This window comes from Diorhabda sublineata, chromosome 9 (genome assembly GCF_026230105.1).
Source record: "Diorhabda sublineata isolate icDioSubl1.1 chromosome 9, icDioSubl1.1, whole genome shotgun sequence".
In the NCBI taxonomy this organism is placed as follows: Eukaryota; Metazoa; Arthropoda; class Insecta; order Coleoptera; family Chrysomelidae; genus Diorhabda; species Diorhabda sublineata.
Window position 1 is genome coordinate 19926839 of NC_079482.1, and position 24017 is coordinate 19950855.

Genomic DNA, 24017 nt, shown 5'->3' on the forward strand with positions numbered 1-24017 from the left:
CAAAGAACGTAGAAACCATGAAATGCATCTACTTGGGTAAATTGTCTTAATTCGGACATCATTTCAATTCACTAAACAATCAATTACCTCCACTCACAACAGAAAGGCTACGCGCAGCGACCACTTTCCAGTATTTACTCACTTTCTACTTCACAAACGCAGTAACCAATCGAAACGTGTTTTGTCACGTGTTATTTAAATTATCATCAATTTATATTTGCGATTTATAATATGTTAAGTTACAATATAATACTATTCAACCTAAATACATAATAAGAAGTGATGTATAAATTTTTAAATATGTTAAATACCCAAATATATCAAGGTCTAATGTCGAAAATTTGGAAACCACGGAAATATATGTTCATTCATGTTAACAACTGTTATTCTCTTATGAGTCTGTTCCTATATCGGTTTATTTATTATTCAAATTACTTTAAATACTTTTTGTGATATACTTTTACTGTAATATATATATATATATATATATATATATATATATATATATATATATATATATATATATACAAAAAATTTAATATAGTTTATTTTATTTAAAAATTAAATAGCTAGTTAGCTCAAGACCAGTAGTAATAGTGTTAGTGTCCACGGTGTTCTAAATGATAAGCATATTCCTTTTTTTTAAATATTTGATGTTTTTTCGGTGAAATTCCAAGGAGTAGGCAGATTGACCTTAGAATCGAGCAAAAAGGGGGTGATTCATTGCGTGGAGTAGGCAGATTGAAATCACAGAATCGGATCAGATATTTATTTATTTTCTTTATATAGAAATATTTCTAGTACAATTTTAAAATATTGAAGAAAAAATGGGATGAAATACAAAAACATAAAACTCGAAATAAATTCATTAGAGTTGTAGAACTAACTCTGCTGTACTAAAAACCGATATTGGAAATATACGCCAAATATTCAATTTTTATCATAAAAAACGTTAATTTTCAATCGAGTTTAACCAAAATTGTGAAATAAATTTTCTTAATTTTACACAATAACAGAAATATATAATTATATTCAAAACTCTTTAAAATAATTCATTTCATCCTTTCTCAAAAAAGGTTAGTGCTATCCAACAACACATCCTTAATTTGATTCACAGCTATTGAAAGAAACTGTATTGAGAGAATATAATTATTCATAAAATTGATAAACAACATATTCTAAAATGGGAAATGCAAATATTGATATCAATGAACCAAAAAAAATTGAAGTTCTCACCAGTTATGAAGTATTTTCACGGAGACTAGATAGGGAAATGGCGTCTATTTGTTATTGTTTAGAATCATCATAAAAAGTTTTATTTACGACCACCATTAAAATTAAACATTTAAAATCTCATATAAATACGTCAAATTACATATTATAAATAAGCGAAAAAAAAAACAATGCCTTTTAAATGAAATAATCACATATATGTAATACTTCTATATGGGAAAAAACGTCCCTACGTTACGGTGCCAACTATACTCATTTTCTCTCTCGTTCGAGACACTTTGTCTATACTGCGCGTGCTTGAGAATGCGCAGAACCGGTCTGGAACCTCGGAGGATAGAGAAATCGTAGTCATTATGTCTTCTTTAGTCGGAACAGCTTCCACTTATAGGAACTATCCATATAGAAGTAATACATATATGAATTATCATTATTTATAACATTCTTTATTTGAATATTTATCAAGTTACCTTAGATAATTTTGTGTTGTGTCTTCTGACAATGGTTCAGTAATTGTAATAATTTTTCTAATGTCATTAAGAAAAGTGTAAAACGTCATCGTAATTTTGCAAAATATTTTTCAAATTTTGAATGATAAAACACTGATTGTTTTAAGCTACATAAACACGGAAGAAGAATCTGATTGCACTCCTCCTGAAATTGAGTGCAATGTAACTCAAAACCTGCTTCATAAAAATATACGTGAAGCCATATAGCAATTTTTTTAGGTTTGGTAAAACACCAAAAAAAATCAAAACTAACCCGGAAAATACTCCTATTGCATTTTTCTCCCAATGTCAATGGAAATGATCAAAGTTATGGTTCCATTATTCAATATTGAAAACTACCATGAATTTAAATTATGGTTCTGTTTGCAACAAAAGTATTTTTTATGTGATGGTAGATAAAATATTGTATGATACTCGTGCGTGAAGAACTTTTGTACACTCGTATAATGAATAACTATTAAAAGTTGTAGAATAAATGACTTTTGTGATAATTATCAAAAAATAGTAAATCGTTGTATAGTTGATGGCTGCACAAGGACTCTTGTTGAAAGTCAAGAACCAATTCCAATGCTTTAATTATATATTCTCTTGATTGCAAACTATGATGAATCATATCAAATAATTGAATTCTTTGTTCTTGCAAATGAATGTAAAAATCTATGAAAAGTGTTTTTTCTTTTAAAGTAGGAGTAGGTCTTGAGGGCAAACAGTTTCAACAGAACAAGTTTCATTCTTATATGGCGGAATCGTGACAGAACTTTTGAAATGAATCCTCAACGTTTCTTCTTAGATCATGAATAACATCGAAAACAATATAATGGTTCATAAATGAACTAAATGTAAACAAAACTTATAATTCCTACTTTAATGAGTATAACGGAAAAGTAGCACTTGTTCAAAATATTTTTTTCGTCAACCGTTCAAAATATCCAAATACTTTTGTTAAAACCCATAACTTCAGCAATAGAGCATTGCCCTCTAGAAACAAACCTAAATAACATGGGACTGAATAACAAAGGAGGAATCGGTTGAATCTTACGACTTGAGCTAATTTGGAAATATAAAGCGATGATTTTCACAAGATGTAAAACTGACAATTTCATGATAAGTTGGAAGCACTGTACGAACTCTTGAGAAAAAAATATTTAAAAATATATATTTGCACTTGAACAGAATACTTATTTCTTTGTAAAATATGAAGAGTAAATTACATTTTGTACAATTTAGTATTAAATTATCATGTTCAATTCTCATAGGACTTCAAATTAAGCAAAGTTATAATGCAGATGAATGACTAGATTTTTTGATTTATTTTATTTTAAAGCAGCTTTAAGTGATTAAAAATTATTAATTACAATTAGCAAACTTATTACAAATATTTTTTTTATAATATGTATGCTATTACTAAGATAAGGAATACTGAGCTGTATTTACAGAGTTGTCTTGGCTATTAAGAATATTTTCTAAAGATTATCTTATCGATACATATTATGAAAGAATATCTCATTCTCAATAATTTGTTAGTAGAATGTGCTATAACTATTTATTTTTTGTATTCTGATATAACGAATTATTGATATAATAAAATTTTCTCGAGAAAATATTTTCATGTATTTACAATTTACATATCCTCTCTTATAGATTTACAATTATTTAAAAGTTGGTTAATCGTCAGTCTTTTCTGCACAATCAACTTAATTCAAATAAATAAGTACCTAAAGGTCGATAGATTTACTGCATCTTGGATACTTCAAATCTTGTATTAACAAGTTCTTCATCTGAATCTAAAATAGGTAGGGCTGGATCACTTTTAACATTATCTTCCAACCATTTGAGATCATCGTCAATTGAAGTCCTCTGAGGTGTGTTATTCTTAGGATGATGTACTCTAACTTTAACACCATAAGCATCATTAACAAGCTGTTCTTCTTCTTCTGTATCATCACCAGTATCCAGAAGTGGAACAAAAGCATATCTCTGATTATTATTTGTTGGCCTCCATAATATCATTATTACTAACAATAATACAGAGAAAAGAATATGCCAGTAAGCTTCTTCGATCCAGATATCTTTCCAAACAACTAAACATTCAACAAAGCGGTGATCTTTGATACAATATAACATGAAACAAACAGATGCCAATACTGAGAATATTAAAGTATTGGTGAAATGTCTGTAAAGAGTTAATTTAGTTTCATTCCTCCTCAATCGTAAAGTTCTTGTAGTATTTACTAAAGCAGAGAATATCCACCAACAAATAGCAGAATCTAATACTGCCAAAGGTACAGAAGCCACTAACATATCTCTATTACTATCAGTTTTTGCCTTAGTTATTCTCAGATAAGCTTCTGATGCAGCTAGAAAAAAGTATAAAAGCCCAACACCAACCACCCTATGCAAAGTTGCACCCAGTCTAGGTTTAACAATACCAAAACCTAAACTTACAATGACAACAAGCATACGGGCTAGTGTTCTTTTTGCACAAGATATCCATTCTGCAAACAGCATAGCTCCTTGTACTCTAACTCCGGTGTTATTTATACTTTGAAATTCTGCATAGAAAGTTGCTTTTTCTAACATTCCCAATAATATAACCCCTCCAATCCAAAACTGAACTCTTAAAAGGTCTCTCCATTGTAAAAATGATAGTATTAACCATATTACTCCCAAAATGACGTAATATATACACATAAACCCATAAAATGGCAGTAAGGGCCAATCTGCAGCAGAGAGATAACCATAATCATTTTTCATTTCTATATGAACTCCTACACTGTATCGAGAAGTGTTTGTGCTAACTTTAAGAGCAAGAACGTACACACCATCATGGCTTATTTTATGCACCGGTTGTTTGCTGGTATGATTCTTTGGTGCAGAAGTTGTGGCAGTGTTTTCTTTGATGAAAATTTTATCGTTACAATCATATATTTCACTAGTATGGTAAATTTTAGAAGAGTTTTTACTATCTGAGGGGGGTAAGGTGATTTCCTGAAATATAAAAGGAATATTTAATTTCTGGTACTTTTAATTAGTTTCATTTTTAGTTTTGTTAAGGGATAATTGGCAATTATATTTTCAAACCCCATTTTTTGTAATTAAAATTCACAAGAATCAATAAAAAAGTAAAGTTCCCTTACCTTCGCTTTATTTTTACTCTAGAGACTTTAAAATCAACCAGTTGCTAATCTGTACGTGTATATTTCTAAGACAATTACCTTTTCCATAACTTTATTATGTATATAATGGTATTAAATGTTTTCACTTTATAAAACTATACAATATTCTGGGTTTATACAATAATTTAGAGCTATGTATCAAAATTTCACTCAATGCAATACTAAGTGCTACTTATTCATCTCAGAAGAGGAAGTCACACTAGCTTTTTTGAGCAAAGAAATCCAGAAGAGCCTAACACAAAAAGAAACAAACAAAAATCATGAAATACTGGTTACACAAACCCTTTGAAATTAAAAATATTAAAGAGGCTCTAGAAGAAAAACAACATGAAGTCTTTGGTGCATATATAACGAAAGACAGAATCACTAAAACGAAATTGCACTTATAATTTTTAGACCTAAAACTAGAAGAAAATGATAAAGAAATAAACAATTCAACTAAACTAGGAAATAGTATAGTCGATTACGGATTATTCTGCAGAATTACTAACACTGTGATCAGATGTGACTAAGGAGTGTAAAAGGGGAGCCCAGAATGATGAAGTGATATGTGCCAATTGTAATGGTAGCCATCCGGCAAATTATCGGGTTTGTACTGTACATAAACAACTCAAACAAAAGCTATATCCAACCTAGCACAGCTAACCAATAAATATAATTAGATGCAGCCTATGCACAAGCCACTAGCAAATACCAAAAGGTACACATCAAATGAAAATTATGCACCTTAGTTAGTAACCAACAGACTACAAATATAAAAAAACTGTAATGTTGAACTTGCCCAGATAATTATAATCTCAAAACAAAGGCAAAATCAAAATATCAAACTTTCACAGGCCTATTAGCTTCCACTCCATCTTGCATTTGGAAAAATCTACATAAAAAAAGAAATAGCATTCTAAAGGAAGTAAATGTCATACCATTTCAGATTCAAAATAAAAATGGAAAAATAGAACATGAACTATGGCTAGTCAAAACAATAAATGGTGATTTTGAAGCTAAAGATACTACACCTGGACATCGACAAAGTATGGTAAGAATTACTATTCTATTCTACTAAAACATATTCAATGATCTTTATTCAATTGAAAACAAAGTGTTACTGTATAGAAGTATCCCTATGGCAGTATGGAATTTCGGCTTTGGGGGATCCCCAGCAATTCCAATATGTAGATTCTGCAGAGATTCCAGAACAAGGTGATGTGCATCATTGTCAACGTTCCCAGATATGTTAATAGTGCTAATATTGATGGAAAGTGGAATTTAACCGAAGATGAAAAAAAAATGGAAAGGAAGTATTATGTGGTCCACAATTGTTTGAAGTTTACAAACAAAGAATTGAAATTTGAATAAGATTTCCATTTTTACTATGGACTATAATTATTACTTGAAATTAAAATATTTTATTTTCTAATTGATAGATTAGTTGATCCCTGACATACCTGTTTAATTTTGTTGAGAGCATCTTTAATATCGAAACAGATGGACTGAATGATAACTAAACTTATGCCGATTTTTGAATTTTGAATTTGGGAATCACAATTTACTAAAAATAAAAAAGTATTAACAAGTTGTACAAATCAAATTATCAAGAAACTTACTTCCGATTAAGATTTCCGCACCTTTATATAAACTTTTAGACAGAAATATATTGTTATATCCCTAAAATAAATGTTTATTAGTAACTATTGTCAAAAATAATATAACTTGTATTTGCTTACCGATGATAAATTTTCATTCCACTTTCCTTCATCTGGTAGAGCTCGTACTTTGAAAATAATGTAAAATATAATGAAAATAGTATATGTTACATTTTTGATCATCGTGATTCTATTGAAAATATTTCAAATATTTTAAGTCTTTCTACATCACAAACGTCATTAAATTCTATGATTTATCCAAAAAGTTGACAAGTGACGTTGCCATTCCCTTTTTTAGAAAATCAAACAGCATAGAAAAATCGATTACTCCATTTCAATTTTATTCCACTTTTGTAACGGTAGTTTGTTTCACAAATAGTTTGTCTATTTTGCCAACAAGGATAATTCAATTTAAAACAAAATTTTATTCAAAATGATCCATGTAAAAGAATATCAATCATTGAACCATAGAGTTGTAAAAGAATTTTATGCAGTACAGATTATTAAGGCGGGCCACGGAACATACCAGGGTATGTTCTGGATGTGGGCTTCGCGAAACTGTTTCTAAAACAGTGACAATAAACTAAAATTGTAAAAGCAACACACCTTAATTAGAAATGACGTATATATTTTCTATTTTGTTTACGTGAATGTTTATATCTTATAAAAAATAATATACACAAATTATTTTTTATTTAAAATGTAGAAATATGCGTACAATAATTTATTAATTTGTGTAATTTTGTATCGTAAATATGGTTACTTTATTGAGTGAAATTCACTTCTGGACAACTCAGGAAGATATAATAGTTAAAAACACTGATTATGGCTCCTTTAGGTAAACAGTTAACCTAATTTATTATCATACACACAAAGTTTATTTTACATTCTTAAGGGAAATAATCAACACTATTTATGTGAACTGTAAAATTCAGAAAATTGAATTAATTGAGATATTTTAGGTACTATACAAAAAAAGAAGGAATGGATAATATTTATAGTCAAAGTAAAAAACAGTTTTGTGAACAGCGTGGTATCAGTTGGTATCTGCCTAATAAAAGACCCCAAAAACTCAGAGATAAGTTGAAAGACTTAGAGGAGTGTATGATACAAAGTCGGATTGTGTGTTTTGTTTTTGAAGGGAATAAAATATTTTTTTTATTGTCAACTGGCCTTTTAGTAACTTTGTCAACAAATCATTCTGGTGATTTAACTAATATTGCTTTGGATAAACAGCTGGCATCAAAACTTCAAGCCAATATCATTTGTGATGGTATGTTTAATAATTGTGTCTTTTTGTAAAATGTTCATAAAGAATGTAACTTGTTAATATTTGGATTTTTGCTAGGTTTACAATTAAAAATTGTTGAATAAAAGCTTTTTCAAAAAATTCAGACAATCTGCATAGATCTGTTAGAAATATACAAGCTGCACTTTTACCTCTAAATAACATATTTATAAATATTTTTTAAATAGTATACTCTGTTGATGTTATTTCAGTTTTTCTTAATTATAAATACAACTTTGAAGTATGCATAATTTTAACTTCATTTGGTCTACATTTGTTCTACATTGAAAAAAATAATTTATGGGAATGTTTCTCTTACTAAAATAATGAATAGGAAAAATTAATTTATTATCATTTAATTAGGTATTCAGGTTGACTTATATTATCTTATATTTCTTGGTTCATTCTAATAATCAGATTTGGGTAAGAGACACAATGTTTTTTAGATATCTCCAGATAAATTAGTCTAAAAGCAATAAATCTGGAGAATTAACTGGCTATTCCTTGTGGTTCTTTGCCTAATCCACACGTCTTAGAAATCTTCATTTAATAATTTCAAACTGCACAGTAAAATGTGGTGATGTACCATTCATATAAAAGCAACCTAACCTAAACACATTTCTTTTTGCAGGAACCATTTGATTTCTCTATAAATTTAAATAAATAAGACACTTCAAACATTATCTCATACAATAAAAAGATCAATAACACTGGTGCTGATAGTAGCTGCCCATCAATTACGTTCTATATGTTGTATAATTATCTGTTATATGTTCCGGTCAACTAGATTAGTATTACTGTAATATATACCTTTTGCATTATGGTTTTACAGACTTCCATTTTGTCATGAAACAAGTCAAGGAACTCTTGGTTGAACAGTTACTATTTCTATTGGAATGTACCGATTATATATAAGTTTTTAAATCATCTAAATTTTAGGTTTCTTCTGTTATATAATTAGTTTTTTTAATAATTTGGAATGATAGTTCAAAATTTTGACATATTAAGTACTTTTAGTCTTTATTAAAAATCAAAATATGATATTGACACTGACAATTTGCTTATTTATATCAATCAATAGATCACCTATATCATGAATATAAAATTAGAATCAAAATAGAAATTTATTTTTTCCCTAATAGAGCTATGAATTTTACTTAAATTGTTTAAGTCATTTTTATCATTTATTTTGTAAATTTTAATACAAATACAAATAATTCAATTAATGACTGCTACATATTTTTGAGATGAAAAACTAAGGAGCTTTGCATTTGAACGACTCTATTTACATATTTCATTTTTTGAAAAGGTTTTTTCTCCATTTTTTTGCAGACATATAGAAATCGCAATATTGGCAGGTTTTTTACTTTATGAACACACTGTATATCAATTGGTGCAATTAATTTCAGGTATTATTTTTGGCAATCAAGTCATTTGCATTTGTAATGATGGTCATGTATTGGGTTATGGCGGTCAATGGAAAGATGGATGGGTATTAGAAGGAGGACCTAGACGGATGCTAAATTATTATGGAGAATGGTTGGTAGTTTGGGGTAAGGTTGGAACAGAGCATCCTCAGCCATGGAGTCCATTAGCTAAAGACCATCAAAGAGCTAATTTACATTTGTATTGGGTTGGTGTTTCTGATCCTGAATTGCTCTCCTATAAAAAGACCGATTCTGAACCATTAGAAGTAGTTGTTAGTAAATTCACAAACAGAACCTTAATTTTAATTGAACAAAAAGTAACACAAAGAGGTATGTTTGAACTACTATTAATTCTGATAGTTACATTTAAATGTTCAGTAATATTTATTTATATACTGGTTGAACCCCAGATATGAATGGAACTACTATATATACTATAAATATTCATATATTGAACAAAAATTGAGCCACATTGTAAATTAAAATCTAGTAAATACTTGATTTTTTAATTTAAAAAGAAATTTACACAGTTGTAACAAGTTGAATTTTAATAAAGAAGTCAAGAAAATACCAAATATTCCTATTAGTGGAGAATCTAGAGGTTTTTAGATTGAATTTATATTTTTTAAGTGGGATTTTGTGTTTTATAGAGAAGTTGTAAGGTCTATTAAATGGAATAGAATAGAAATAATGTTTTCCAAAAATATTTGGGTATATTGAAGATAGTAGGGACCCTATTTTCAGATACAATGCTATTATGTCTATTGCTACTTGGAATCACTGGAGTTAAAATACAAATAGCTATTAGTTGACTTAAGTTATTGGTCAACTGTAGGTCGCCTATAAGTCGAATTGTTCTCTTCTGTATTGAATCGAACATCATAAGGGTATGCTTTGGAACTGAGCTCCAAATGTACGAGCAACACTCCAAAGATGGACAAATTTGGGCCTTGTAAAGGATAATAAGCTGTTGCGGAATATATAGCTTTTTGTTCTTGAAGAGGGCTCGAAGTTTTTATGAAGCTACCTTAGCTGATTCGGCCACGTGACTATACAACCAGATTGCTTACACCCTTCTCCAGAATGTTCTTAAGATCGGTATTGATAGTGGTGTAGGTGACAAGATGAATTTCAAACCTATCTGAGGTGTGTCCATCGATAGCGACCTGGATGGGTCGGTCTTTGAGAAAGCTACTAATCTAGTTGATGAATGAGGACGACAAACTGTACGATCTTGATCTATTTACAAGGTTGGCATACCAAACCCTGTCAAAAGCCTTCGATATATCCAGTGAGATTGCTCTGGATTCCCTATATTTATCTATAGCTTTTATTGTGTTATGCGCTGTTATTTTGAGATATTTGTGTTCGTGGATGATGATGAATTTATATCCTACTGTCCTCCTAAATGAGTTTTTTTATTTGGCGAATTTTGTTTGATTTGCAGTCGACGATCATGTAGCTGATTCTTGACGGTTTCGAAGCCATCTTTGATCGCTTTGACCCATTTAAATACAGAAGACCGACTTTGGCACTCACTACCGAATTGGTAGCGCGCCATCTACAGCATTCGTCTCGATCATAATCGAATCGCTCTCGTCGATGTACTTTTATAGTATGGGGCATAGTATACGTATTTAAAACAAAAAATTCACAAGAATAAATTTGGCGTTTGACTTTAGATACACTATAAGCAAAATATGTTAGTTTTTGTTGTATTGTATTTATTGATATTTTTCAGGAGCTGTTTCAGTGGAAGTGAGTAACTTTGAACTGGTGGGAAATAATCTAAAAAGAATGTCGGTAATCTCAGTACCCCTTCAAACGCAAGTCAGTTGTTCAGCTTTGAGTAAACTAGAAGACAGACTCTTGATTTGCTGTATTGATGGTTCTTTGGCACTACTTGATCGTAACAGAGGCTCAACAAGAACTATCAAAACAAGGTTTATTCCGACTTTACTAGCTTGGCATCCAGACAATGCTGTGGTAGCAGTTGGAAATGATAAAGGCCAGTTACAGTATTATGATACTGCTTTGAATTGCATTAAAAGCCAATTGTTAAATGAAGATTGTCTACCTACTCCAATTGTTAATTTATCTACTTACTTTAACTTGCAATTCAGCATAGCTTCTATAAATTGGGGACCAAAAAATTTACTCATTACTTTTGAACAAGGTCCTATTGCCTCATTAACACATATTGCTGAATCGTTAACTTTCAAATCTTTGATACAAAATTATCTACAATTAGGAAAAATTGATAAAGCCATTAAATTATTAGTTTCTTGGGAATTTAAAGATGACAGTTTTTTCGCTTTACAAAAAATCACTGCGTTTTTGCTGAGACGGCCCTTGAATGAAGAAGTTGCACAGAATTTGCAAAACGCATTAGGATGCTATCATAATAGTCCGATACCCATTCCTGCACAGATCAGGCACCGATTTGGAGGTCAGGTAAGATTGATTCAATTGTAAAGTACATATATGTGTACAAATCAAAAGATGGGTAATTACAAGGTGTGAAAATTGACAGTAAAATTGAGTTTGAGCTTTCATAAATATTCAAGCAGAACAATAAGAGTTATTCTATATTATTATCAGACTAGAATACTTAGGCGCTCCATTTTATATCTATATAGTAAATGATTTTGTTCACTATATACATTACCAATCACACAAATACACAAAATCTGATTGTTAACTAAAATATTGCGTTACCATAGCAACGAACAATAACTTATTAGAAAATTAGAAATTGAAATTTTGTTTGGTTCTATAGTTGCTAAGATTTTTTCAATATATCCTCGTGTATACGTGGCTTATATGTGCAAATCATGTACAATGTGACTCTTAAAAAAAGGGACCATTTTTGTAGAGAATTTTAAGATCTACAACTTTGGTTTGAATTTTTTATTTGATAAAACTTAGCTTTCCGAGAAAAATCCTAAAAACCTCAAATTTTGACCTTTTATCCCGAATAACTTTTGTAGCACAAATAGGATCGATGGAGATTTTTAAAACTTTATTTGTAATGGTGAATAAATTCAAATATCTGGGAATCTGGCTCCTTGAAGACTGGGCATCAGACAATGAAATAAAATGTCGCATTAAACAAGCCCGATTTTCATTCTTCAGGTTTCGAAGAGTGCTTACTTGTCCCGATTTTGATCTTAACCTACGACTGAGGTTCCTGAGGTGTTACGTTTGGTCGGTGCTTCTCTTCGGCAAGGGGGCCTGGACATTGAGGCCGACCGCGATTAACAAGTTGGAGGCTTTTGAGATGTGGCTTCACCGCAGAATCCTTAAGGTGCCTTAGACCTTGATTGAAAAACGAAGAAATTCTGAGACGCATCGGCAATCAACGTGAATTATTTGAATTAATTAAGAAGAGAAAAACGGCGTACCTACAGCACATTATGCTATGATCAGGACAGGACTACACGATATACAATCCTGAATACACACCGCAAGAAATAGAGAAGCGATGGAAAATGTTATCTCGAACATCTGTTAGTGAATATGCATTGAAAGAAGAAGAATGTTAAACCCCAGCTCCCCACCAATATTTGGCTTACCAAGAATTTTTGTTATTTGACCACTATTTTTATGTCTAAAGTAACCGGACTAATAATTATGTTTACTCATTTTATATGGGAATAGAAGTTTAAACATATGCTTAAAAATCAATGAAAGATTTTCTACTTTCCAATTTTTATTTTTGACTTCAATCATATTAATATAAGTTTGAATAGAATTTCTCCCAACCAACAGCTGCGGTATACAAAAGATTTGATTAGATTTTTGAGAAGCCCTAGTGCAGTGGGGACACTGACTTCAGAAGTAAAATAATAGAATCGAATTTATTTAAAAAGGAAAGGCTGAAATTAAACCGAGAGTGTTTGAGTCGTTGGCACGTGGTAACTAAACTCAAATAATGTAGAAGGTAAAAGGCTGCCTTGTGAATACCTTTTAAGAAATTGTTAAACTATATTTCTTTGGAATTTTCGCATAAAACCATTGTAAAAGGTGGTCCAACTATAATGCACGATGTTAGTTGTGAGTCGCACCTTAACGTCAAGTTTTTCGCCCCACTTGATTTGACATCTCTTTGTTTCAGTGTTTGACAAATTCAATCATGGAGAGGTACACAATCGAGCAACGCATTAAGATTGTTGAAGCCTTTTACGAAAATGGGCGTTTAAATCAAAATGATTCGTGATTTTTTTGGTCAGCATAATCGACCAAAAGTGTCCACAATCAGGAGAATTGTGCGCACATTTCAGCAAACCGGCTCTGACATCATTGATGCGAATTTTGAATATAGATTTGAATTGACATGCTCACAAGGCTCAATTGACTCAAGAGCTGAAGCCTGCTGACACACACACTACAAAGAAAATCATCTTCAGCGACGAGGCACACTTTCACCTCAGTGGATTCGTTAATAAGCAGAATTGCCGCATTTGGGCAAATTCGGGAGAATCCACGAGTGATTGTTGAAAAGTCGATGTATCCACAAAGAGTGACTGTTTGGTGCAGGTTATGATGGGCTGGTGGCATCATCGGGCCGTACTTCATCGAAAATGAGGTCGGCCAAGCATTTACCGTGAATGGTGTTCGCTATCTCGAAATGATAACGGACTTCTTGTGGCCAAAAACTGAGGATTTGGATCTGGACTATATGTGATTCCAACAGGATTGTTGTGTTATCTCACGTCGTGGCGATGTTAATTGGCCGTCACGATCATGTGATTTGACACCGTTGGACTTCTTTCTTTGGTGATATTTGAAAGAAAAAGTGTACGTCAATAAGCCAAGAATAATTCAAGAGCTAAAGGATGAGATAATTCGGCAAATTAACGATAATGAACCTCTATTATGTCTCAGACTCATTGAAAATATGGACCATCGGATAGAGGTATGCCACCGAAGCCGTGGCGAGCATTTGGCCGATATTTTGTTTCACACATAATTGTCATAGATCTTTCTATCGTTATAAAAAATATTAAGATAATTCTCTGAAAACTTTTTGTTTTATTTACAATTAACATCGTGCATTTTGGTTGGACAACCCTTTGTATCATGTATATTATCTTGATACTGGTCTAGAGTAGAATGTCAGTCGGAGTTTGGAAGGCAATTATCACTACTAGGTTTATCTGTAGAAGCCATTTAAAACACGTTTGAGAAAAATGCAGCTGTATCCGAGTCCTAATTATACCAATTTTAATTTATCCTACACAAACCTACTGCAAACACATATCCAACCAAAAATATCCGAAGGTATTAATAGCCAACTATAACAAATTCCGGTTTGATTCCTTATTTTTAACTCTAATATCATTTATGTTCCCCAATTACTTTCACTTTCAGTAATTTCATTTTTTAGGTTATATCATTAACAAGGCGATTTTTTCATCAGCTAGTCCGAGCTGAAATGTTCGAAACCGCATTTTTGTTAGCTGTAGATGTCGGTCACCATGATTTGTTTATGGATCTTCATTATATCGCAGTGAAAATCGGAGAAACTGAGATGGCGGCTGCAGCTAGAGCCCAAGCTTCATCTCTTCTGAGCAGGTGCTCCAGCGAAGGTTTGTAAATGAACGAGAAATTAATGAACCAATGTCCGTCGATTTACAATTTTGGTAAATTAACTAATGCGGTTGAAATTGAATGAATTAATTCCGTTTAGTGATAACAGTGGATAACTAATTAGATCATATCATATAAAATATAAATCATTAGTTCAACTAAATTTTCACCTCATTATACCTGCAGATGGGATTATCATACAAATTATATCCCATAGCTCTATTATTTAACTTCGCTGAATAATTGTAAGTTTCATTTTTGGTTGTCGTTACCGAATTACAGACATTTTTATTAAAAATTTTCGATTTATCGATATACCGATCAATCAATCTGGTTAAACATGTTCTATTTAAAAGAATAAAGATTATTTTTAACTTTGTAGAGGGGTAAGTTACTGATTATGGGTTTTTTTCCTTTATCTAGTCTGACAAATCTTTATTTGAGACTGAACGTCAATTTTGAGCAATAATCTATTTTTCCCATTAAAAAAAAAACCTTGTGTTCGAAAGGTTTATCCTGAAAATCACAAAAAATGGCTCAATAATTTTCTTCTAATCAATTTTCCAATTAATTTTTGCTTTGTTCTTGATTATAATCTTTCTGGAGAGCTGTAATAAAAAAAATATTCGATAGACGGTCTCCTGTTTCACTTTATAGTAGGCACTATTGTTTGAGTTTTTTCACTCTTCTTATTTATAGATCTTCCATGGCTTCTCCAAACTTCTGTACAGAACACACCAAAAAAATACTTAGATTGATATGATCAAAGTATGTCTTACTGCAACTAATTTGTGTATTGTTACAAATTCTGCACTAAAACCACATACAGGAGGAAATCATTTTATATTATTTCGTTCAATTTATTATTAATAACTTTATAATTTCCATAATTTTGTTAATATAGGGTTTATTCCTCTTTGTCAATAGACAATAATTGATTAATTCTTTGATGATCTTATCTCATCGTGGAACTCGATTATTTTTCCTTCATTTTCTTGTTTATATCTTGTAATTCCTGAACATTTGCTGTTGCAAATTTTAATATTGTTTCAGCATAATTTCTTATAGTATTCAACTTGAATTTTCGACTTGATACCCTTAAATTCCTACTATTGCTGCAAGGAATATCATGGTATCCCTGTTTTGAATCAAATTTTCATTCTTCAATCATATAGCTCGCAATTTTGCTTATAAAATGGGATTAAACCATATTCATATACACAACAGTATCACACTTGTCAGAAAAAGGTTCACAAATCATATTAAATAGAAATTGTCATACCAGACGATACTCAAAAGGACCAAGAAAAAATACCTAGGAACAAGACAATTATGACAAATATTTCAAATATCAAACTACACAAATGTTGGCAACAGTTCGGTAATTCCTCAATAAACATAACAAAGTTATCGAAACCAGGAAATTGCAGGATATACATTTTAAGGGAAGAAAGATAGAAGACAAATTCCGCCTAGTTGGAATTTCCTCGGAAACTCTTGAGCATCTCACCTGCAGTAAAAGAGTTGAATCATGACTTTCTCAAAAAAAGCAGCACTCCATAACAAATACACACCATGATAATAATCCAAGAGAATTATAATAGGACATCTTCATCATTACTTATACCAAAACTAAACAACAGTCATTATCTACGGTGATATGAACAAAATGGAAACCTGACTCATCGACTTTCCCATCCAAGTGACCATAATCTAGAGAAACGAAGTTAAACAAATATCATGATCTAGTTTAGGAGGTTATTTGATGTGATCCAGGCCTTGTAGTATTATCAATAATGGAAAACTATTTAGTACTTTTTGATATTTTACATTCGTTCGATGACGAAGATGTAGTGCCACCGTTTCCAGATTACACTTATTACACTGCACTGGCTGAACTGACTGTAGATCCAGTGCTAGCAGTACAGTGAACTGGGTGAACCAGTTCTCTTGCACTGCTACTAAGAACAACGACACTAGCGCTGGTTCTGCTACAAAGAACGCTTTAGTGTACACTTCCTGAACTAGTTCTGCCAGTGCAGCTACCAAGAACAAACCTAATGTTAATGTTTAACCTGCAGAATCACAATGAAATGCCTAAACATTAAAGGCTAAACTATAGGATATGGCATGCAATGATTACTAGTTATAAGCGTCACTGAGTAATAAAAACAATCTAATAAGATGAGAATCCCCAATATTAAAATAATAATAATTAATTCTCGTTTCTTCCAAAAACATCAATATATATAGAATGCTACCCGCGTTTAATGAATGAATAATAACCTTCTTTATATGTTCGTGAATAATATACTTTATCCACAACTACTAAATATTTTTGTTGGAACATTTTGTTTAATTATTATAAACAATATTATTTTTATTTCTAACAAGTATTTCATACAAAATATTATTGTTTATTCAAATAGAGTACATAGATATCGAAAATCATAATAATCGAATATCTCCATAATAATCAACAGAAAAATCTATGTATTAGGTTTACAAATATTAGGTATCTAATATTACAAAAGGATGGTATTTATTTATAGCTACTAATATTCTCTTTTGTCAGTTGAAAATTCATATGCCTTGAATTTTCCGGCAATAAATTTAATGAGGCAACTTCAGCAGCTTCTCTTATTTCTGGTGGTATTAAAGACAAGTAACTTTCATTTTTTGTATCCATTTTTAGATGGTTTCCTAACGTAATTTGACATAAAATATTAAAACTCTCAAAAATCTAAACATAAAATAATGTTGATAAGTTTCGGTCAAATTGATATTGCTTCAAAAGTTACTTTATAAATTGTTTCAAAAACCATGATACGTTAAGAAATCGATAAACGACAAACACATTTCCAATGTCGCTGGTAGCTCAGTGTTAATGCTCCGTGCATTTAAACTTCAGGTCCCGGGTTCGGTTCTGGTCTAGGAAAATTTACTTCTCTAATTTTTTTTATGAGTAAAGAATTAAATTGAAAATATTTAATAGTATTTTACATGATAAAATTATAAAAACAATTTTTTGGTAAAAAAACAATATAATATATCTAAATGACGAAAGCATCTGATAGACGTGATTAATGGGTACATTATACAACAGTCGTGGTTAAAAACAAACGACCATAGATAATAAATTCATCAAATTTCAATTATATCATATTTCCTAATTATAATGTTGAGACAGTTTTTAATTATTGATTTGTTTCTTGTTGCAGCATCAAATTGCTCCCGTTCATCGTGTTCCCAATGCTCAGAAGGCGAAGGTAGTTCTAACGAAGATCACAGTTCTGTAGAAAATCAAAGAGAAGATGTACCGTTTAAAAAAACATATGTACCACCTTTACCTCTTTGTTCAGATAATTGCCTCACCACCGATTTTAATCAACCCGTCCCAACAACTTACAAACCGATAAATGAAAACCAGATTTCGCTAAGTACGAACGACTGCTTGAAGTATAATTACACTCCAAGAGCTACATACGTGAAATCTCCACAAGTACCTAACACATTTAGTAAAAGTACTAGTATTAATATGATACCTCCTCCTTTACCTTTCACAGTACCTTCTTCTAATGCAAACAATGTCCCTTACATGCAAAGTACTAACTTTGGTGAAAGTTTTTCTATGAATCCAATCGTGAGCAACGCTTTTTCTTTAAATGAAAATGTTTTCAGTAATCCGTCTGTTACAAGTACTAAATTTACATCTAACATACCATCTAGGTCAACTGTAAACAATATAAAAAAGTCTTCTGTACCTGCTGGAAAATTAGTGGCACCACCATTACCAAAACTGTACCCCAATTTTATTAGTGACGATTTAATATCGTTTACTTCATCGTCTACATCAAATCCTCCTATTTCAAATTCAAGTAAAAAAAATCAACCAAAGGTTAAATTTTCTGATACTGTAACAGCTTTCATAGTACCTGAAATAAAACGACCCCAAAGACCACCTCCACCATCTCACGTTACTAATCCACAAAAAGAATTGGCTGACAGTTTGCCATTATGCCATCCTAACGAAGATTATTTAAAAGATTTCGCTCCTGTTAAAAAGGAGGATGGTGAAGAGGAAAGGGATAATGAACAACCTAAAATTAAAGTGATACATTTTGGGGTAGTTTAAATTATAAAAAAAAATCGAAGCCGTTTGAATTCTTCTAATGAGTTACAGACTTACCCCTTTTATGCAGTTACTTCGTGGGTGTGGGGGACCAAAACGTTCTGCTTGCCGTTTACGTTTGACAAGTACCTTTTACTCTATTTTCCATTTCTTTTCCTTAAGGTCTAACATTAAACCTTCACCAATGGTTCATGCCTATCGTTTTACATTGTTATAGCAGCCTAGTCTGTACCAGTACTGTATTCAATGCGTTAGATTGAAGTTATTTTAGTCAAATAGGCTCAAGTATAGCAATAGAAATTATTATAATACATATGCAGTCCGATTTGGTTGAGAATTTGGCACTGGTTTGCATAAAACCACTTATTATTGTCACATTTGTATTCCACGACCAAGGAAAACTCGTATACGAATTTTTAGAGAAAAATAAAAGTCTTCCAATATACACGTTGACACAACTAATCGTTATACGTTATACCGGGTGTCCGCTGGGAAGGTATACTACTTTGTTTTGCCGCCATTTTGGGAAACATTAATGTTGACAGTTCATATCTGGCAATCGTATCAACGTATTTTAATCGTTAAAACATTTTATCCAAATCAAACATCGATTACTGTGACGATGAGAAAGGTTTTGGGAGAAACAACGTGCCAAGAAGACGCACTATTTATCGTGTAGTAAACGATTTTGAAGAAGAGTAGCTGATAAGCTCAAGCATAAACCACAACGTACTCCAATATCGGCTGAAAACATTACTGCTGCTCAAGAAAGTATTCAAAACAATCCATCAGCTTCCATTCGACGCCGTGCTCAAGAGCTTGGTCTTCAAAGAACAACTTTGGCCACAATTTTGGACATTTGACTTCGTTTCCATTTAACATTCAGTTGATACAAGAGTTTCTTTTCTTCTTTCATGAAAAAATCATAATGAGTGACGAGGCACATTTTCATTTGAATGGATATGTAAATAAACAGAATAGTCGGTTCTGGGCAAAGGGAAACCCTCAAATTATTCATCAGTCACCTTTGCATCCATTAAAAGTGACAGTCTAATGTGCGATTTGGTCAGGAGGAATCAATAGACCTTACTTCTTTGAAACTGAAAACGGCGTAACAATAACTGTCAAAGGGGAGCGATATTGTGATATGATTGAAAACTTTTTAACACCACGATTGCATGCTTGGGTCTTGATTAACATGTGGTATCAACAAGACGGTGCCATATCGCATACAGCCAGGATTACAATGGAATTACTGCGAGTCCTCTTTCCACAACAAGTTATTTCAAGAAATTAATGAAATACCGCGTGGAATGTAGTGAAGAATGTGCTCAAAAGGACTCGCATTTGTGAGGCTAACAGAGGCGGACATTTATCTGATATTGTATTCCATACATAATTGCTGAAATAAAACATTTATTAATATAAGATCCATCCTCTTTCATTTAATCAAAAATTATAAACAAACAAAGTAGTATATCTTCCCAGCGGACACCCTGTACATATAAGTAATATTTATTTTTTGTAATACTCATTTTTGTATTAAATATTTATCTGTATGGCTTTACTTTTATTTCTTCTTGTCAAATATTTAAGTAGCTACGGTTTTTTAAATCATTGAATTTTTCACAGTTTCACGATTTTGTCAATTCACTATTCTTCTAATTGTTTTACTATCCACAAACTTGTGTAATTGAAATTTTTTCTCATGTTCCTAAAGATAAGTTGAAGCCGTTTGCATCTCGGCTTCATTTCATTTCTTCATATATAACAAGAGTATATTCTACTCCTAATTTGCAATGGCAAAACGAGAAAAATTCTTTATACATATAGGCTTCGAAGTCACGCTTGCCTAATATAACATTTAGAATGTTCAAATATTCGCGAGCGAACAGTCGTGAATAAACTTGATAACTTTATACAAATTCGACGAGAAACCGGTAAGAGCCAGTCTAATCTTGAACGTGATAGGAAGAAGAATTTGATCGTGGACTTTGTTAGTAATGTATTTCAAATGAATTAGCGTTGATTGATTTGTGATGGCCCCCAAACAATCCTCTACAGTGCTTGGGTTGGGGTTATTTCACATGTTGAAATTGTGCGTTCCCGGTACTAAGAAAACACGCTCAGGATTTAAGATCCTGTGTGATTTCTAATTCCGAACGTGTTCTGAATACGTCCAATGTATCCTCGGACATGGGGAAGGATTTTTAATCTGGCGCGTGTGCATTCATCCTTTTTGTGATATTTACCACGAAATAACCTCGTAATCTATGAGGTGTAATTGTATTTAAAAAAATGTGGTAGTTGACTTTGTACTTAGAGATATCAAGAATCCTTCAGCCAGTTAATTATATATATTTTCCCAGCTAGTTTTGAATTCAAATTATAATTTTAGATGTTCATAAATCGTTCGTGGAGAAATATATATTCAGAACTTATTCTGAACAAAGCATGCGCACTTGACACGTCCAGAAGATATTATAATACATTAGGAATGTGTTTAAATTATTTATAAGGGGCATATACAGCTGCATCATTGGTGATTTGCTTGTTGAACTAATTCACCAGGTTACAGGAAAACTGTAGAAAAGTTGACGAATGATGATGTGTGAAAGCAAGTGACTTCGTAGTAAGCGGTTTCCCTGTAGCCCAGAGGGGATGAGAAGAATATTATTGGCGATGGTTTTGCTTGATAAGGAGCGAATGAAGTTCTTAGTAGTTGCACAAAGAAACCAAATTTCGTCTGGATAAGAAATTCACCTTTCTATATAAAAGAAACTTTATGCTTCTTTGATGCAAATCTCATGTTTGTCTACATAAGCCGAGGTTTATATTTCTTGATTCGCACGATACATGTAGTAAAATTGAATATATGAATGGGGATATCAAAACCGAAAATCCTTCTATGATTAGCAGCAAATAGCAAATAAAATTAAAGCCTGATTTTGAAAATAAGATGACAAGATGAAAAATCGGATGAACGAGAAAATCAAGAATCTGGAGAGAAAGTTGGCAGATTTAAGGACTTCAAATCTAGCAAACAGAACAAAACAAGAATTCTCAAATAAAATACTGTAATCTTAGAATAGACCCCAAAAAGGAGTTTACAATTTTATAGAATATTAGGTGGAAAGATATCGAGGAAAAACTAAGTCAAATACTTCGATGTCAATAGATAGAATAACTGATTAGATAAGAAAGCAGTGAGCTTTACCTTCATGCCTTATATTTAAACATAAATGATAAAAAGCCAAGGAGTGCAATTGAGCGACAGGTCGATGCTTCATCCTCATGCAGGGGTATAATTATTGGCGTTTAAGGTAATTTGGAAATGTGCATTCTGACTTACACGAAACACTTTCTAATGTAAGCCTATCGGTACCAAATATAGATTTATGTATTATGTACTGCGAAGCTCTGCTAAAACTACGGGCATAAAGAAGAAACTGTGTAAGTTAGCATTAGCTTCAGGGAGATATGAAAGCCGATCATGAGAAGGAGTTATAGAAATTGATAAATTTTTAGCTACATTTACAAAGTAATTATTGAGGTTATCAGGTGAGGTAGAGATTATGCTTATTTCTTATTATTTCAATGAGAAATGACTTATGTATTCTATGCATTAATTCAATTTGGAAGTGTGATAAAGAAAAGACACATTATTATTTAAAAATTGTGCACATTTATTATTTATACGATATCATATATCTATGCAGAATTGGCTGCGTAAAATGCTGGAAACCCAATTTCATATTTAACCCTTTTTAAAGAAATCAAAAAGAAATTTCCAAAAACGGAAAAATTAGTTTTTAGATATTGACACGGGACCCATTTCTAAAAAATAATCGTTTTGATATCTCATTTCGTCATGAAGAATTGTTAAATATATGGTTCCGCAATAAAAATTTTTGTTGAACTCTTTAAACCCTTTCCAAGTCCAATTTTGAAAATCGCAGAAATTGGTTTTTGGTATTTGTACGGAGAATGTTTTAGTGCAAAAACAGTCGATATCGCAATAGCGGCCGAGTCGAATTTGCAAACATACCCCGTTTAACCCCATTAAAATCTAAATTTCGCAAAATCCTTTCTTAGCGCACCTCTACACACTGATACAAACATATCCTCAAAATTTCATGTCTCTATCTTTAATAGTCTTGGCTGGGCGTTGATGAGTGAATGAATCAGTCAATCAGTCAGGACATCCTCTTTTATATATATATATAGAATATCGTTGGCGGCTATTTTGGAAGAAGACAATGCCTGAGAATTTTCCTAGGTGAGATGAAGATCCATGTTCTTTGGAGGTATATGTAAACCTTTAGTGGACGAGGATTTATTTTGCTTATTTTTAATACGCCGAGAGGAAAATAATTGAACGCCAGACTAATTAGTGTTTTTATGGATCTAGGAAATTCGACCCCAGACAGAATGTCCCAGTCACTTGTTGGACATCGGTGTTTGAATTTGTGAAAGACAGTACAGTCGTTGGATTCTGGATCGTACGATGACACAACATAGCTTATAGTACTAGAATTAGTTTTAGTTATTCTATTTAGCGAGGTAATATGCATTACTATACCAAAAGAATCAAAAATTTACTGGAGACATTATTAAGAAGCCACACTCTGAAAAAGTCAATATTAACATCGCCACATAGAATTAATTTGCTTTTTAGAAGCAAGGACTCAAGTAAGGTCAGTAGTTTATGACAGAAAGTATGGATGTCATATAGGTCATAAGTATTGTGGTAGAGGATAGAGAATGCAAGCACTTTCTCAGATGTTAAATTATTGAACTGTGATATTGTCAACCGAAATGTTACTGTTATGGCAAGTTTTATCACTTGACGATAACAGATTGTTCGATATCCAAAAGTTAAGCTCGACATTTGGTTCTAACAAGATGAAGGCTATATACCTCGTGAAACCGTGACTTTGCTGCTAGAGAAATTCCGAATAAATAATTTCACGCTTGGGACCAGTGAATTAGCCAGCTAGTTTATGTGACTTCGTACCTATTG

General features: G+C 31.8%; 2 protein-coding genes across 2 annotated transcripts; one reads left to right on the top strand and one right to left on the bottom strand.

Moving 5' to 3' along the window:
- Window positions 1-751: 751 nt before the first annotated feature.
- Window positions 752-6830, bottom strand: LOC130448837 (transmembrane protein 87A). Its single transcript, XM_056786379.1, has 4 exons — window positions 6637-6830; window positions 6517-6577; window positions 6358-6461; window positions 752-4727 (listed from the first exon to the last, which is right to left on the bottom strand). The coding sequence occupies exons 1-4, from the start codon at window positions 6736-6738 to the stop codon at window positions 3471-3473; spliced, it is 1524 nt and encodes a 507-aa protein (XP_056642357.1). The 5' UTR covers window positions 6739-6830; the 3' UTR covers window positions 752-3470.
- Window positions 6831-6976: 146 nt separating this feature from the next.
- LOC130448839 (WD repeat-containing and planar cell polarity effector protein fritz) lies at window positions 6977-20553 on the top strand. Its single transcript, XM_056786380.1, has 6 exons — window positions 6977-7393; window positions 7518-7828; window positions 9253-9600; window positions 11012-11724; window positions 14660-14861; window positions 18084-20553. Exons 1-6 carry the CDS (start codon window positions 7311-7313, stop codon window positions 18995-18997), a joined length of 2571 nt encoding a protein of 856 aa, XP_056642358.1. The 5' UTR covers window positions 6977-7310; the 3' UTR covers window positions 18998-20553.
- Window positions 20554-24017: the final 3464 nt, after the last annotated feature.

What these genes read in the sequence shown, in the direction of transcription:
- LOC130448837 (XM_056786379.1), bottom strand. Translation starts at nt 6,738, where the DNA reads ATGATCAAAAATGTAACATATACTATTTTCATTATATTTTACATTATT. An exon ending in GGAATGAAAATTTATCATCG is followed by an intron (nt 6,578 to 6,636) that starts GTAAGCAAATAC and finishes CATTTATTTTAG; the next exon opens with GGATATAACAATATATTTCT. An exon ending in TGCGGAAATCTTAATCGGAA is followed by an intron (nt 6,462 to 6,516) that starts GTAAGTTTCTTG and finishes TTTTATTTTTAG; the next exon opens with TAAATTGTGATTCCCAAATT.
- LOC130448839 (XM_056786380.1), top strand. Translation starts at nt 7,311, where the DNA reads ATGGTTACTTTATTGAGTGAAATTCACTTCTGGACAACTCAGGAAGAT. An exon ending in AGCCAATATCATTTGTGATG is followed by an intron (nt 7,829 to 9,252) that starts GTATGTTTAATA and finishes AATTAATTTCAG; the next exon opens with GTATTATTTTTGGCAATCAA. An exon ending in ACAAAAAGTAACACAAAGAG is followed by an intron (nt 9,601 to 11,011) that starts GTATGTTTGAAC and finishes GATATTTTTCAG; the next exon opens with GAGCTGTTTCAGTGGAAGTG.